Genomic DNA, 17,834 nt, shown 5'->3' with positions numbered 1-17,834 from the left:
TATTCAAGTAATTCAGATATTACTCCCATAAACTGAATTTCTTTAATACGGTCACATTTTAAAGAGAGTCATTTGTTTTCTTTCTCTTGCACATCAATACAACATATTTACCCCACAAACTAAATCCTTTTTAGGCACAAAGTAACTCTTGCTTTTTAATTCCCCCCATCTCTAAGCCCTTCTCACACATATGTTCACTGCTAACTCATAAATTTCTCCTGTGTTCGTACTTACTCTAGAATATAGTCCTTGCAGTCACTTTAGCCCCAAACAGATTCTTCAGCCATGTACACAAACTGCTCTGACAATCCCACCTAGAAGGGCATTTGTTGTTGAAATGCCATTTGCCTGCTTATTTCCCATCCCAGATGCCCTTACATTTTTTCTTGCAGAAAAAGACACTTCTATTTTTGACTGTCCCTGCAGATGTTCGGAAGCCTGCAGAGCTTCTCCAGGGGACCAGGTTTCACAAGGCCACAAGACCAGCGCTCCACAAAAATAAGCTCTGACTGTTTTTTTCCCCAGGCACCCATATCACTGCATGCTCCTACAATAAGCATATCAAGTAATGGCACAGGACAACGTGGCTATTAAGGTTAACTCTATATAGCAAGCTGTGCTCCTTCCAGATTCTCACACAGGCCAGCTGTCTCTGTGTGACCTTTTTGTACCCAGAACTTTGGGAACATTTCACCTCAGCTAACTTTGGTTGCTGAAATGTTGGCACCCAGCTACCTGTTTCATCCCCTTCTTTAATGGATCAGCATCTCCTGAAGCTGATCCAATCCATACCAATATAGGTGCTGAGCATGAAGGCAAACAACAAGCCTTTAGAGAGTTTTTCTCTGCTGGTTATAGATGACGTTTAGGGTCAATGACCTACTTTGCAATGGTCTTTCCCATTTTTTGTGTTCAGTGCATTAAAAGATTTTTCCAGTTTTGTGTCAGCCTAATTGTTTTCAGGAGAGAAGAATTTAGTTCTGGCAACATGTGCCCCCCTAGACAGCTTTCAGTTGGGAATGAAGGATACCTATATGGAAACAACAATCCTCTTGCTACAGAATCTCCCAAGGACAATCTGTTCTCCAAAGTGAAGCTCAGAGGCTGTTCTAGTTAAACACTTTCTTAAAAAAAAAAGCATTCCCACAAATTCAGCCAAACTCTTATAGAAAAACAATCAAATGGAAAACCAAACAAACAAATAAGCAAACAAATAAATCCACTTTTCTGTGAGTTTCGAGCAACATTTAATCACATCCCATCTATTAAAAAAAATTGTAAGTATTAAATCAAGTCCTATGGAGATGTTAAGTTAAAATCTTTACAATAAAACTTTAGAATAATGCTACTTACTTAAAGGTACCCCACATCTAGGTTAACTCAGATCCCAATACAGACCCTAATCTTGACCAAGAAACACCAAAAGAAAAGACAGGAGAATCTTATATGATTCTGGAGTGCAAAATCAGGCCAATGGACCATTGTCATGACAGCGTACTGCAAAAGTGAGGTAAAATTAAATGAGAAGTATTTTACGCTTACATGGAAATATTATAGTTTTGAGACTTTTTAGTCTCTAAAATCAATTTAAAAAAAAAAAGTTTAAAACTCCAAAAATAAAATTGCAAAATAATGTCTGAGAATGAATATTGATAATTGAGACCTTTACATCAAAACACAGATTTTGATCACTTTTAACATTTTGTTTTGACATAAGTTTGTTTCTCTTTATGTTTTTAGTGATAGACTGAGTTGAACCAGTTTCACTCTGGAATGCAGAAATGGGATGTTTGGAGAACTTCAAATCTCATTAATTCTTTTTTTTTTTTTTTCAAATGTTGTACAATGATCTAGGGAGGTATTCTGATCTACACCAGATGGCCTGAGCTCCACCAGAGCCAGGTTTATGGAACAGGAAGCAGTATATTTGCCAGACCCAGCCCCAGTGAGCAAAAAGCTTCAATTTTAACAAAAACACTTTTGATGAAAAAAAAAAATATTAATTGAAAATCCCCATGAAAATTTCTTTAGAGAATATCATCTCCCCTTGCTATGAGTTTTGGGAAAAAAAATACCCCAACCCCAGACCATGAATCTGCTAATGTGTTCCCTGGTCTGAGTCTGTATATTCTAGGTAATGGCATACTCTCCACAAAGATGAAGAGATATTATCAAGGGAGTACAGGATTTCCTTATTTTTTAGAAAATCAATACATATTTTTTAGCGCTTTAGAAACCATTAAGAGAGTCCATAGTTTAAAATTGTACTGGAGGGAAAAATAATAATTTGGAATTATTTTGATTATTATCAAAATAAAAATTCTACTGTGTAGAATGAGTAGTTTTTGTAAAAAAAAAAAAAAAAAAAAAAAAAAACAAAACAAAACAAAAAAAAAAAAACACAGACGTGGATTGATTTCAAATCCTATTTGGATGAAAATGTATTTGATGATTTTTAAATTGCTGTGACTAGAAAGATGAATATCTATTTTTTGTGTGTGATCTTTTTTATTCCTTTTTTTTTTTTTTAATTTATTACAGCTCAGCTCTTTACTGGACTTAGCTGCCCTTCATACCACAGCGTCATAGTATCCTATGTGAATATTGCCATAAAGTCATGGTATTCCAGCTGAAGGTGTCAGTGTCCTTTTAGAGAAGTTATTGCAGTTGCCCCCTCCTCCTTTTACAGTGCAGGAATGTTAAGTACAGGGACAGTAACAAAGATCTGCATACCACCATGTACAACTTGTCCAAGGTCATAGTGAAAGTCCTGCTCACAGCCCACAGATGCCGACATCAAGACTCCAAAAACTTGCCCAAAACAGAATTCCTGGTAGTGAGACTTCTTCTTTCTGGTTTTTACTTAAATATTTATAAATATTTAAACTGAAAGGTTTGCAAGGTCCGCATGATTTACATGCGGGCATCACCGGGCATGAGAAAGAAACCTGTGAGATGCTGCAGAGCTCCCCTTAATTTCTCCAACTTTAAGGACTTCTTTTGCTTTGCAAAGAAATCTTACCATGCTTCACAGCGTCTATCTGCCACATGGTATTTACTGTGCAAATAGTATGGGAAAGCCATTCCTAAAGATATGCACAGGGGTTTCTGATATTCTCTGTGAATGTGTGCGGTGCACAAGGAGCAATGGGGAACTAGTTATTTTTAGATCTTTATTTGCTCATTTCATTGTTATAAATCAAGACGTCATTTTTCTATGGTCCATTTCATGGTTATTTTCACAAGAATATGCTACATTTTTTCCTTCATTCTTTGAGAGAAACCTCTTTTTTTTTACACACAAAAAAAAAGTGTCCCTGACTTACCTGTTGAAGAGACAATTATTACGGTTAAAAACAGCTGAAAGGGAAATAGCTCTCCAGCCTCATTTCAATTGAATTACATAATTCACAACCCCAAAACCTGAGAAGTTTCCTACATTTTGGCAGTTCCCTGTCATAGGGGTAAATCACTGAAAAGACAAAGTAATGTTAGGCAGGCAGCCCAGAGACTGATTTCCACAGACTAGAGTAGTGGCCTAAATACTGTCAAAAACCTGTTTCAGAAACACCCTTGCAAATGTAATCTTGCCACTACATGTTAGCAAGAGCTCTGGAAGCCCTGCTGAGATCAGCAGTGGCTCTTTCCAGTACAGACTGCACTAAAGGAGGGGCAGAAGGAGAAGGTTCATGTCCTGTGGGGGAATCCTTGGGACAGGCCCTGCAAACAACAGATCATTTGGGAAATCTGTTATTTTGCCCGAGTTTCTCTGACTTCCGAAACACATACACACACACACAAACACTGAGGAAGCCTCTTGTTGGTGATGTCTACCAAAGCGAAGGACTGCAGGAAGGCAGCAATGAATCCAGTGAATGCTCTGAGCCCGCTCCAAGTGGCCTTGGCCAGTGGCTAACCAATGGCCAGCCCTGAGTACAGTCAAACTTTCTTGGCACGTACCCATAATATTCCCTGTAGAGGAACTTTAGGTTCCCCATTAAGGCTGGAAAAACTTGCAAGCAATTAAATTTGCTACTTTGCGTATTAGAAGGGACAAACAGGTCTGGACATCCTCACACCGAACAAAATTCAGCTTTTGGGCTCTCCGTGTAGCAGAGCCCTGGGTGAATTTGCTCCAACTCCTTCTCTACCTGTGGCAATCACCTTTACTGTCCACTTTCTGCCCAAAACCAAGCACTATTTTGGGTGAATGTCATCTCACAGCACTGAATGCACCACCAGCATCACCACCAACCCAGGCCCCCCCAGCCCTGGCTGCTTCCTCCCCTACCAGGTGAAAAGATACATACTTTGATAGAAGCTGGGTTAAATTCAACTTCTTTTTTGGGTTCTGGTTCTGCCGGTTTAGGTGCTGGTTTGGGCTCTTCCTTCTTAGGTTCAGCCTTCTTAGGTTCAGGCTTCTTTGGGGGCATGCTGGCTTGCTGGTGGGCTGCTTTAGGAAGGGAGAGAAGGAGACAGACAGGAAAGGGGTGGCTGCTGCAGGATAAATCACCAGTGCACACAAGTCTTTATCTCTGTCCAGTCTCCTGCAGTCACACATTGCATCGCTCTCAGACCTGTCACATGCCAGAGCTTACAATAGGGCCCCTGCTATAAAAGGACAAGACATTTACCCGGCTATTTTAGAGCCATCCGATAGGGCATTGTAGTGAATTAGCACTTAAATGGAAAGAGTTGGGGGATTTTAGGGCTGAGGCTGGCACTGGCTCAAGTATTTTTGGTGTGCGTTTGCACGCGTGTATGTGTGCAAGGGGGAGGTTGGGTTACGGTCCCGTTCCCAGTGATGGGTTTTGGCCTCCCCAGGGCTGTGCTGACGCCTTCTCAGCTCACCTGCTGCAGACTATCACTCTTTTTAAGGCTGGATGGCACCCCTGGCTTTTGTTGTGCCGTGGTCCATCAAAAGGCAAGCCTTGGTTTATATTTAGATATGAGGATGGAACAATATGGGATATTGACCATCATCATAACAGCTGCAGGGGAGAGTTCATGTCCCAGATCACACAATGGTCTTTTCCAGGCAAGGTGGAAAGAATCAGTATTGCTTATAGCAAAATGCATGTAACAAGCAGGGATATGCACACACACATACACACACAGTCTGGGAAAAATAACACTGGGTGTCTGCAAGATAGCCTCATGGCTGAGATTTTCCAAACTATTTTAGGGACTTGAATGCCAAATTCCCATTAAAATAACTAAGATAAGGGTATCCATTCAAAGCTTTCCTAACCCCAGCCTTACTTAAATAACCCTTTCATTTTTCTAAATCAGAATATGGCTCTCAGAGAATTCATTTCCCAACACTTCTGTATTGTGCAGATTTTTTTTCTCCCCCCTCAAACAAGACAACTGCCTTCCAAAATGCAAATCACTTGAAATGGGGCTCTCTGATGGTCTTTCATGTAAATATGAGTTGAATCATAGATGTCTTTCTTTTACCAAGCTGCTATGTCGTCCTCGTAATCTACCACTCAGACCCTTTTGAGACCCACCACAGCTTCACCAAGAACATTTGGGGAACATCAGGGAGGGTTGCTCTTTGGGTCTGAATACCACCGAGTGCACTTGCAGGCACATTGACTATTGACACGAGCCCTCAGGAGCAAGCTGCAGAGGTGTTTTGATGGTTTGGTGTTTCAGGCACAGTCTGGAGAATGGTATTTTCCGCTGCAGCCTGTCACATTCCAGGGAACTTGATTCTGGTCCCCTCTGTAGAGATGGTCATAGAGAAAGGATGTCTCTCCACGAGAAGCTGTGCAGAGCTCTGGCTGTGTCCTCTGCCAGACTGTAGTCTTGCCAGCTCTCTTCACCACTGCCACATCCCCACCCTGACAGACCCCAACAGTCCCAATCCACGTGTTTGCATGGTCACCTGGGGAAGAATTTTCTGACATCGACTTATCAACCTATTGATCTCCTAAAACTCAGTGCAGCCAAGGGAGTGTTTCAGCTTCCCTATGGTAAAAACCTACATTTGGTCCCTGGGTTTGTTAGGAGATGCAACAGAGATGCACCAGCTGATCCCACCCAGCCTTCAACTGCCCTTACAGGCGACATTTGTCTCCCATGGGGTTTCCACCAAACTGTACACCTGCCAGTCCCATCCACATCTCAGATGACAGAGTAGATACCAGAAAAGGCTGAAGAAACCCCTAAGTAAGCTGTAAGCAAATTGATCCCATCCCTTGTGACTTACTGAACCACAGGACACCCACACACTCTTTGAGAGGCCACTGTAGAGTGATGCATCTCAAACGATGCCAGCTACTTGCATTTAAGTGGTGACCAGGGATAGAACAAGAGGCAATGAGCACAAACTGAAGCACAGCTAAACATGAGGGGGCACTGGGGCACTTCTTTACTGGGAGGGTGACAGAGCATGGGGACAGGTTGCCCGGAGAGGCTGTGGGGTCTCCTTTTCAGGAGCCATCTGGACACATTGATGCCCTCTAGGGGATCTGGTTTGAGCAAGGAGGTTGGACTAGATGATCTGCAAATGTTCCAACCTCAACCACTCTGTGATTCTGTAAAAGGTTTTTGTTGCATTTATTTCTACAGTGAATTCAATCATGGCTGGAAGAGAGTAAGAGCTTTCTATCCAAGGAAACACCAGGGAGTAACTTCACCATGTTTCCAATACAGATTTCTTGATTGTCCTTGCAGAAGACAGCACAACCCCAGGAAATTCTGCACTCTTCTAATTCAAAGCAGCAGAACGGCAATGCAAGTTAGCTTGTGCCCTTGGAGCACACAACCACCAGAAACACCAGAAGAGCATCTGAGCAGGCACCAGCTTAAGCTCACATGTGTGTTTTATACAATATGTGAAAAAGCTACCAGGTCTTACTCCTGAACCAAAAAAAAAAAAAAAAAAAAGGCACTGGAAAATATCAGACAATTAAGATGTCAGCAGCAGTTCAACAGCAGCACGGGATCTTGTCACCTCCACCTCTGCAAGATAAGAAGAAGCTATATTAACAAGGAAGGTCATATTCCACTTTCTTTTCTGAATTCCACACATCAGCCATGGCTTGTTAGGTTGGATTTTATTTGTTTGTTTGACATTTGATGATTTTTGCTTGTTTGTTTGTTTTGTGGGTTTTTTTCCCCTTCAGCTGTTCTCAATGAAAAACATATTAGGGACATTGGTAAGGAAGACCCAGAAAGGTGGCTAAAAAAACCACCACAGTCTGATTCACAAATGAAGCTTGTAAAATTCAGTAGTCTTACAGTCATACAAAGGTTACCTGAATACGTTTTGCATATATTTATTATAAAGTATATTAATGATATAGATGGCTCAACACTGCTCAGAAAAAAAAAAAAAAAAAAAGAAAAGAAAAGAAAAAAGCATTTTGCACTTCTGTCAAAATCAAAACTATTGGAACATCTTTTGCCACCTATTGTAAATTGTCAATTTTCTTTTGGAGGGGACATTTTTGGTAATACAAAGAATTCCCAATTAATTATTTTGGATTTTCATTCGTTACCCTGTCTGTGTGTTCTTCTTCTAGACCCATGGTACTTGCCATCCTAGCTTTTGGTTTGTTTATTCATATAGACCTATCAATTACCCAGATACCCTCACCAATTACAGTATTTCTCACACCTCAAGGTATCTTTTTGCTTTGTTTCTTCATCACAGTGTAGTGTAGATGGAAGACGATAGCTTAATCTTTGTGATTTCTGCATATATGAATGCATTTAAATATACAATGATAAGGCAAAGTAGGGAGGTGTTGTGGGTTTTAAGTACCTGTGGGCCTGGCAAACCACTGCTGGATGGGTGTTTTGGATCAATTCCATAAATTAAAGACACTCCAATGCCCTGCAAATCCTTCTGTAAACAGCCAGATCAATGCAACTAATCCTGTCCTAAATAGCCGATTTAGCTCTTCCATGAGGGATCCCAAGAGTCCCAGCAGCTGGAAGGCAAAAAGACAAAAAAAAAAAATAAAAAATGACCAAAAATTCCTCTTCCTATTAATAGGTTTTGAAGGGAAGAGGGGTGGAATGTGCTTTTCAGTTTTTCAGTCATGATCACAACAGATGTTAGTGGCAAATCTCAGTGCCAAAAAGCTGTTTTAAAGTTGCCATGGAGTCCTACATAAGAGGCTGGGCTAGCTGTGAATTTTCTGAGATTGTCTTGATCGTCAAGATATGATAAATTTCTCCTGAGAAATGGACTGGGATCTTCTTCAAAGAGAGCAGAGCTCATCAAGAAATTTCCCACAGAATAAATAAATAAATAAATAAATAAAAAGACTTATGAACAAAAAGAAATATATATACATGAAAATGAAATATTCTGTTCAAAATACAAATCATTTAAATTTGGGAATGTCGCTACATCACCTTATGATTCACTTGTCCTTGATATGTCTGTCCCTCGGGTCTTAATGCATTTACTGCAATTTGCCACACTCCCCCTCAAATCAAGCAGAGGAGATTGTACAGACAGTGTGAACCGCCTCTTCCTGAGAAAAATTAGGACCTGAGAAAAGTTAACAGTTTTCATAAAATATTCTTGTGGAATGTTTGAACTGAACTATTTAGGGCCAAAGAGTATTAACTTTTAGATACTTATCTTCTCAACAAAATTAAATCTTCCTTCCCCCCTCCCGGTTGTTATTTTCCCCCATTAAAAATAAAAATAAAATAAATCTTTGGGTTTAATCTTCATTTCTGTCTTGAAAAATAACCATTAGTGGAAGCCCTCCAGACATCTTTAAGTAAGAGGTTGAGAGCACGTCAACGATGTTCTCACTCGAACCAAAAGCTGTTGTGCAACTTTTCCCAATATGGAATGTTGTCCCTAGAGTTGTAAGACAGCCACGGCTTGAATGGCATCCCCAGAGAACAGAGGAAAAGTGCTTTTAGAATATTTGAGACGAGAAAACAATTTATTTTTCTGCTTCTTCAGTCCCCTGCTCAGCAGATACATTGTCAGTTCTTGGACAAAGAAAGAAAACTGAACCACATCTGCTCATATGCTACTCAATCTCTGTACTTTAGTTCATATAAGTTATAAATAAAAAGTCAGATATTTTCAAATAGCAATGACATTTTAAAGATAGTTAAGAATAATAATTAAAAGAAAAAAAAAATGGACAGGGAATTTTAAAGAAATGTCCTTTTCTCTCCCTATTTTTGGTCAATTGTAGAGCTGTTCAGTTTTTTCACCTGTGCCTTAAGACCTGGGAGGTTAAAGCAAGATAAGATACTGGAACTAAGAGCAGAATGGGTTCTGTTTGCGTGGAGAGAGAAGGATCCTGATGGGCTAACTGAGAAAGTGTTTACCTGGTGGGAAGCTGATGAGAGTAAAGATGATGGAGTATGTAAATTAAGGTAAAAGTGATTTAATTTTTTATTTTTTTCCCTGTGATTTCTGCTGTTGCTCTCATAATTCTAGGATGAATCATCTGACCTATATTACTGCTGGTCCCTATAGGAACATCAGCTTGAGAGACAAGCAAAGGCCTGCCTTTGGACCAACTCTTCAGCTGCTATAAATCAGTGAGTTCCACTGACTTCAAGGGAGCTATGCTGATTTATACCAGCTGTGGATATAGACCAGAATAGTAGATTGTCTGGCAGAAGCCATCATTTACTTTTTGACTATTGGGATCAGGAGAACACATGTTTGCTGTTCATCATTAAAAAGACAAACAAAAAAAAAAAAAAAGGATTTTTTTTTTTTTTTTTTTTATAAAAAGAAAGATAGAACAAAAAATAAAAACTATAAAAAAAACAGTATCTATGTAACACTGAAGATACCAATCAACACTGGTAACACAAAGCTCAATGAGAATGTGCTCTTGCTCCTGAAGAGTTATGGGATTTTATGGTAAATCGGTGTATAGTGTATCCTATTTGAGTACCACAAGACATGGAGGAGAAAGAAAAAACTTTGTACATTACACCTTCAGCAAACTTTGAAAGTCTTGCTGAAAAACCTGTAAAATGCTGCAAAAATCAACAGAATTTTTCAGGTCTTTGTTGAAAGGGAAAAAAGTGTTAATTGTTGTTTAAAAGGACTATTAAACAGTCATTTTGCTGGCTTCATGATAGCCCACTTCTTTAAGCTATAGTTATCTTCAGAAGATCATTTAGTTCTTATTAGAAACATTGTGGGACAGTGATGTCATTTAACTTTAGCATCAGTGAAATTCCTACCTTTTAAATGAGCGATGAGCTATGCCTTTTCTTCATCAAAATGAAGAAGTACTCCCAGACAATGATTCTTTCCAAATTTTGGTCTATAAAACACGTAATATGAGTGTCCTTCTGGAATTGTCTCTCTCTATATATATTGGCAAAGGAAGTTTCATGAGTTCAGAATGGAGCCTTAGTTTTCAGATGTTTAAAGTGAAGAAATTCCACATTTCCATACTCTTACAGCCCATTTCTTGCCCAGGAGGATATTGCAATTTTCAATTTTATTTTGGGAAATGTATAAAAATAATGCATTCCTTAATTTCTAAAGGGAAAAAATATCTACCCCCAGCCTCCATCCATCATAGGTTTTTCTGCACTTGTTTCTGGGGCTAAAAAAAAAACACATAAATATTCTGAGAACTGTTCTTGTTTGAATAATTATGAGCTACAAGCAAGTCAACTGATGTTCTTCTCAAGGACAAAGAAAAACATCAGAGACTGACAGGTTGAGAACAGGTTTCCACCCATATTACTATCACTGTTTACTTAGGATACAGTTGACCTTGCCCTAAAATCCTAGAGTGGAGGCTGAAGGCAGAAAAGGTAGATGCAAATCAATTTATCCAGAAATCTCTTCCACCACAACTATTTCGACATTATTTTTTTTTTCAACTTTACAAAATCCATTATAAGGAAAATCAGATACATGCAGCTGATTTCAGTGGGGCTGTGGCATTTTACTCTCATCCTTTCTGATCTTTTGCTCTCTCTTTTTTGGTACTGGATGAGATCAGCAGCTCATATGGCACTGCGACTATTTTTACTGCTTTTGACTGTCCCCACTTGTACTGTAGTGTGGCTGCTGTAAATTTCAAAGCTGAGTGTTTCAAGTTGTTACTAAACCACTACTAGAGACAGCTGCAGTACAAGGGGTGGACAAAGGTGGATTTCTTCCTTTCTCCCTGGCTGTGCTGTTTTTTGTGACATTAGCTGGAAAACGGTCCCAGGGACCATTAAGTAGATGCTACTCTCTTCTAGCAACCTGGAACGATTTCACAGTGATCTAGCTCTGTACTAGGAAAATGACCCCAAAGACCCCTCAAGTGTTACATGGGGGGAAAAAAAAAAAAAGGAAAAAAAAATTTAAAAATAAGTGAATTCACAATAACATCTGAGAAGAGGTCATCCACAGAGTTTGGCCACTGTTATCAACCTCGTGTAATTAAGACTGTGGTTTTCAAGTTTGTAAAAAATCTGGTCAGGGACTGAAATCGAGTGTTTCCTTGTTTGAAGGAAGACACAAAATGGCAGCAGGTTGTTATGAAAGCCAAGTTTACTTTTGCTTCCACACAGGATCTACAAGTGACCTTTTCCTCCTTCCCCCTAAATACACACACTCATTAGTATTATTTTCCATTAGGTTCCTCTTTAGGAACTAATAGAAAGACTACGATGGAAAGAGGGCAAACTACCACACACTCTTGGAAATTTGTCTTAATCACTTTTCAAAGGCTCTTTGAATCTTCCCTCTCTCCAATTGCTAGACAAGAAACCTGAAAGACTAATCAGGATATACAGGTATAAGGAATGAGCTCCAGCCAAATAAAATTATAATTCAGGCTGTGAAGTCGTAGTAACTGCTGCAGTATTGCTGTATGTTCAAAACCTCTGGGATTAGCAAGGCTCCCAGACTGAGTTTGAAACTCCAACAGCCCTGTTCCAGTGCTCTCAGAGTGACTGCAGAAGTGATATCCATGATTTTCTGGGGCTCTTTCTATCCCACTCATTACCAATACCCCATCCCAGAGTCCATTGGGGAAGTTTCCTGGAATTACACAATGTTTCCTGGACATACACATCAAGCATAGCTTTGGGAAGCTCTGAGCTTTTCTTATCTCTTGATGTGATGGGAGATGGAGATGGAAATGTCACATCACAAGAAACAGACTTCAGCAAGCCGTGCCTCTGTTGGAACTTTCTGTACAACACCAAAGACAAACATATCTGGCTTATCTCATTTATAGTTCCCATTGGCCAAATCCTGTTTAGAGAGGGGCACTATCAATTGCAAATGCATCATAAAGACATGTGATCAGCCTTGTCACTCATTACTTTTTTTTTTCCATTACCAGAATAACTTAAATTATGGACCATAACAAAAAAAAAGGAAACTTTTGCAGCATGGATTAAAATAATTTATCATTTTTCATTACAAATTCATTCATGGGATTTGTAACCTATTGTTTTAGTCTCAGATCTTGAAGTCCTAGCATAAACCAGTCCCAGAAAGTTACTTACAGACATGGAGAACAGAAGTGTATAGAAATATTAAATAAAACATAGAAATAAAAATATCAAAAATTCAGATAAAGAGGTTTTTTTTGCTTGTTTGTTTGTTTGGTGTGTGCATGTGTGTGTGCATGTAAAGATGGATGATGTGACCAGACCAAAACAAAAACAGAGAATCTGTGACAGAACTAGGAAAGATATTTCTTGAGGAGTTTCCATGATTTAATATAAATCCTGGGAGCTGAATACAGTTGCTGCAGAAGGCACAGCATCTATGTGATGAGGACATACTCATGAAATCTTTCACATTTTTTACAGTGGGTAATTTCATTGTTGTTGATGCTCTTTTTGTTTGTTTTACTAAGTAGATGGGGTATCAAAAGGGAACATGGAGTCCTTTTTTGTGATGTCACACATGTAACATTAATGCCACTTCCCAAAATACTCAGCTTCGGTTTTTATGCAGTGGAATTTCTGGCCTGGTTGTGAAATTCAACCCACCCCACGAAGGGCTGTAACCCAATCCGAATCGACAGCTTGGGAACAATAGCCACATGGTGACGGGTTGGCACAGGAATGCCAGGAATGTCCTGGGCTGAAGGACTCAAGGGCCAGCTCTGCTCTGAGCTCTCAAAGCCCTGGGGACCCTCCATGAGGCACTGCTTGCCTGATGAAGCCACGGAGGTGTGAAAGGAGAGCTGAAATCCGGCAGCCGAGTTGGTGCTCAAGTATGTGCAGAGCACGTGGAGTTTCAGATCTGTGTGATATGTAGACACATCTCAGCCCATGAACAAGGAATATGATCCCATGCTAAACCCCCAAGCATTCATACCCAGGACTTGCCCTTGGGTGTATCTCTAGTTGCGTTTCTTTCTCTGCCTTTGTTGTCATCTTAGCCTCTCATGTTTTTACTTTGTTAATCAGCTGGCACGTTTCTTAAGGAGCTTGAGATATTTTTTAAAAAGGTATCCACCAAGCATAGGTCTTGACATATACTTGAACTTTCATTATAATAAATAAATAAAATTCCTTGTACTTTTCTTTCTTTTTCCACCAGTTTTTTGATTTCACCAAGAGATGTCCCACATACAGACCAAAGAAGCTAGAATAAGCTTTGTGCAGATACCTAATGATCAAAGACTGAACAAGCTCTGCGGTTGGCCACTTGATTCTCTGCTAACATTCACTGAATCTTATCTGAGATAACCGTGGCAGAGATTTTGGGTCTGGAAATCTCTGTGTCATGAGACAGTTCTATTTAATATGCATTTTTCACTGGGCAGGCTGGTACATATCACTGGCCTCTCAAGTGTTCAGACTGATTTTTTTTTCCTTTGACGCTATTCTCTGCTGATCACAGAGAAGGTCTAATGATGAATCCCCTTCAACATGGGCAGTACACCCACAAGACTCTTTTCCCCTCTGACCAAAATCCTCATACACTTCTCCAAAGTGTCTTGATTGTGTTGACCTACCAGGCATCTGCCAAGCCCGCCTATCTGATTTTGCCAAAAAAGAGACTAAAATTAGACTACTTTGTAGTGGGAAGGCAAATGTAGATGGACTGCATGTTGCAGTCATCCTATGACTGGTTTGTTAGAAGACACGAGAGAAACACGGTGTTGTGGTCTTAGCTTTTCTTAATCCTTTAACTTTCTGTTTAAAGAGATGCCGAGGAAACTTGGTGCTTGTGGGATTACACTGTTTGTGTAGGATGTATTTAATTGCCAAAACTTCCCCCTAAGACACAGCCTATTTGAAGTGTATCTATGGAGCAGGCAAAATCTGAAAATTAAAACAAGAAAGCCCACCCCCACAGATAACATCCCAGATCTCTGTAGAAATTGTTGATATCAGCAAATAAAAGGACAGGAAATAGATGACAGCCTGATCCTGCCCGTTTTCAGTTCCAAGAGTTCCTCCAGAGATGCTCTTGTGGTTTGACCCCAGCTGGCTGCTAAGTACCACCCAGCCACTCACTAACTCTCCCCAGGTGGGATGGGGAAGAAAATTGGGAAGGTAAAAGCATGAAAGAGATAAAAACAGATGAGATACAGACAGCTAAGTAGGTAAAGTGAAAACTATGTGTACAAGTAAAGCAAAACAAGGAATTCATTCTCTACTTCCCATCAGCAGATAGGTGTTCCATTTCTCTTGATGTTTAATAGTTTATTGGGAAGACAAACACCATGACTCTAGATGTGGTCCCCTTCCTCCTTCTTTACCCCAGTTTTATTGCTGATCATGATGCCACATGGTATAGGGTATAGGACATCCCTTTGGTCAGTCCTGGCCAGCTGTCCTGCCTGCGTCCCCACCCAACTTCCCATGCACTCCCTGTTGGCATTGCAGTGTAAGAAGTACAAAAGTCCTTGACTCTGTATAAGCACTTCTCTGCAAAAACTAAACATCTGTGTGTTATCACTGCTATTTTCATCAAAAATCCAAAACACAGCATCATATAAATCTCTACAAAGGAAAAAAACAAAACAAAACTTTAACCCAGCTGAAACCATGACATTATATTGTACAAAAGAAGACAAAAAAATGTCATGGGAAGAGATTGTGTGCAATATGAAGTCGAACTTGAGCTACTCCAAGGAGACAGTGAGATATGTCCCTCTCTGTGTCTGATTCTCACAGAAGATATCATTCTTTTTCAGAAACAACTCATGAGCAATGGCCCGTGAGTGCTGCCCATTGGAAATCCTGCCCCCAGCACGTAGAAAGACAATCCCTTCTGCCCTAGAAAACAACAACGTATTGCCAGGGGAAAGCACTTGATAGCAACTGAAGTTGCTAACAATGTTGGGTATCCCTGTTAGGATCTCAAAGGAGTGTTTGAGTGCACATCAAAGCCTATGTATGCTGAGACAGAGCACACAAGCAGAGCTTGGGCTCCAGCTCATGGGATAAGAGACATGTGATCCCCAGGAGCCCAAGCCAGTCACATCTTGGTTATACAACACACCGCAAGGACGTAACAGAAGAAGATGGTTCCTGGAAAGAATGCCTCCAATTCATTCTTCTTGACGTCAATAAGCCAGAGATATGCTTGACCATTTGAAAACATTTCCAAAACCCAAAGTGGTTCTGTAAGAATGTTCTGAGGTTCTGATATCAAAGCACATTTTCTTGCTGTCTGAATTGTTAAACTGACTTATCTGGAGCTGAAATACATAAATCTGTGTGCTTGCATTGCCACACACAGGCCTATGAACACGTGTAAGTTACTGTGTAAATACATACACATGTAAGAGGAAGCGAAAAATATAATGTATTTCAATGAATCTGTCAAGAAAACATTTGCATTTATGAATATATATTTACATGAATTTGTGCATATTACACAAACAATATTTTTATGTATATAGTCAATATAAAAGGATTAATAATATTGTCATTAAAATTATATATTCAAAATCTGTCTGCAAATTTTTATCTTGAATTACCAGAGGACGTTATGCTGTTTCAGTATTTTCTGACAGGAGCACTGAACAGAGGCAATATTCCTGAAATTCCTGGCACAGAAAGAATAGTAGAGGAAGGTCTACAGTCCTTCTGGCAGGACGATGGAGAACTGGGACTTGGTAAAGGAGGGTTAGAACAAAACTGAAAGATTGGTCTGGAGGCAGAAAGTGGTGGTGATGCTTTTTTAGAGTTTGGCTCAGACCTGAGCAGTTGTGCAGTGCCTGGCAGTGAACCTTGCAGCAGATCCTGTAATTACTGGGCAGAGAAAGACCTGTGGAGTGAACAAGTCCCAATCCCATTGTCATGAGTGAGATGCTGCAACTGGTTCAGAGCTCCTCTAGTGTCAGTGCAGTCAGGAGCCTCCTTAAACTTTTAATGGGATTATTGAGCATAGGATAAGTAGTTCAGTGTATCTCCAAAAGATAGGCAACTGTGATTATGTTATCATTTATCATTTTTAGATTTATCTAACTGTGCAAGATAAACTTAATGAAATGAAAACAGAGTACTGTGTGGAAGTGGACACTGCTACATCCCATTCCCCATCCCCAGATGATAGAAACATCTATAGAGAAAGAGAACAGTCGACAACTGCTTATGTCTCTGAGCTTTACACACTTCATTTACTCAATATCAGTTTGCTTAGAACCTTTCCCTCTACACAGCCACTCAGATAGTATAGGAAAATTACAGAAAAAAATAAAAATGTTATAAGAAAGATAAACTAGTCAGATAGAGGACCTGCCACGTCAATTTTCTAAGTCTCATAGAGGTGTTTTTTTTCTTTTTATATCCCCCTACTTGTGTCATGTTGAATGACAGCTGCAGCAAGAACACTCATATTCACAACAGCACAATGCAGGCTGAAACAAAGCAGCACGTCACCCTCACTTACATCTAGATTGCCAAGAGGGAAATATTAAGCACAGTCTGATGACAGTATTGTTCTCCCCATTGCCATAAAAGAGTGTTTACCAGATTTTCCCTTCTGGTTCATCAGCTGTGAGGAGCATTGTTTCACAAAACATCAGATCCCTGGCCACCACTCACAAGGTGTTAGATGAAGTGATGGGCGTTGCTCAGATCCCAGGTTAATAGGAAACACATGAACCCCGACTCGTTACTACACAGGCTCAGAAGTTGATTTAAAGGGAGGGAGGACAGGGAAGAGGCTTCTAGTTGTGTAAATCCTCATTTGATGAGTACTGGTTGGTAAGGGGTGAGCTCCTATGTTTGTGAGTTGGGGATGGCCCCATGCTATGCAGCCCACCCATCTCACTCACTTGGCAACCCATTAAATCCTGTAGACAAACAGACAGAGACACAGAAGTAAGTTTACTATTTGTGTGAGGAGAGGAAGGGAAGGCTTTCCCCAGGTGCTGCCTTGCCTTGCAGATCTGGATAATGCTAACTATGAGGGCAGCGTAAATGAACTGCTGTTTTTCAGGCTAAAGAAGAATGAGGTGGTGGAGAGAGGAAGACAAGGCAAGAACTTGTTAACTTTAAGCATGAGAAAAAATACTTCAGTGCATATAAAAATACCCTGTTCTCAAAGTCTGTGAAAATTATGAGCTTAAACTACAGGACGGTTAATCTTTCTGCTTAAATGCTGGGAGAAGCTCTGTGTCAGGATGAATGCTGTATCCTGGAATCTGTGTTATGGAAAACTTTTGCCTGCTGGAAAACTTTAAGGTGAGTTTAAGCAAACTGCTGTCAGAAAGATCATAAATGTAATTGTTCCTGCCTTGGGACTGGAAGGTCTTTCAGGGTCTGCCAGGACATTGGGATTCCCTCTAGGAATCAGTACTAATCCCACCCTCTCAATCACCCAGGCATGAAAATTAGCTGCTTGGGTTCCACTCAGAACAAATAAATCTCAACAACCCTATTGCCTT

At 40.0% G+C, this 17,834-nt stretch overlaps 1 protein-coding gene and 1 long non-coding RNA gene across 3 annotated transcripts in view; both read right to left on the bottom strand.

Moving 5' to 3' along the window:
• The window catches only part of MYL3 (myosin light chain 3), a 35,426-nt gene extending 30,876 nt beyond the window's left edge, over positions 1 to 4,550 (bottom strand). Inside the window, exon 1 of one of the 2 annotated variants that reach the window (XM_068673182.1) lies at positions 4,311 to 4,550. In XM_068673182.1, coding sequence (XP_068529283.1) covers positions 4,311 to 4,433 — 123 coding nt within the window. In that variant the 5' untranslated portion in view covers positions 4,434 to 4,550. The remainder of the gene's footprint in view (positions 1 to 4,310) is intronic. The other variant, XM_068673181.1, reaches the window with a different exon arrangement.
• Positions 4,551 to 6,543: 1,993 nt separating this feature from the next.
• Positions 6,544 to 17,042, bottom strand: LOC137851635 (uncharacterized). Its single transcript, XR_011093307.1, has 3 exons — positions 16,915 to 17,042; positions 7,778 to 7,946; positions 6,544 to 6,972 (listed from the first exon to the last, which is right to left on the bottom strand). It is a non-coding gene; the product is annotated as an uncharacterized lncRNA (long non-coding RNA).
• Positions 17,043 to 17,834: the final 792 nt, after the last annotated feature.

This window comes from Anas acuta, chromosome 2 (assembly GCF_963932015.1).
Source record: "Anas acuta chromosome 2, bAnaAcu1.1, whole genome shotgun sequence".
NCBI lineage: Eukaryota > Metazoa > Chordata > Aves > Anseriformes > Anatidae > Anas > Anas acuta.
Note: the sequence above shows the minus strand (reverse complement) of the source record. Positions and strands in the feature narration are given on the sequence as shown.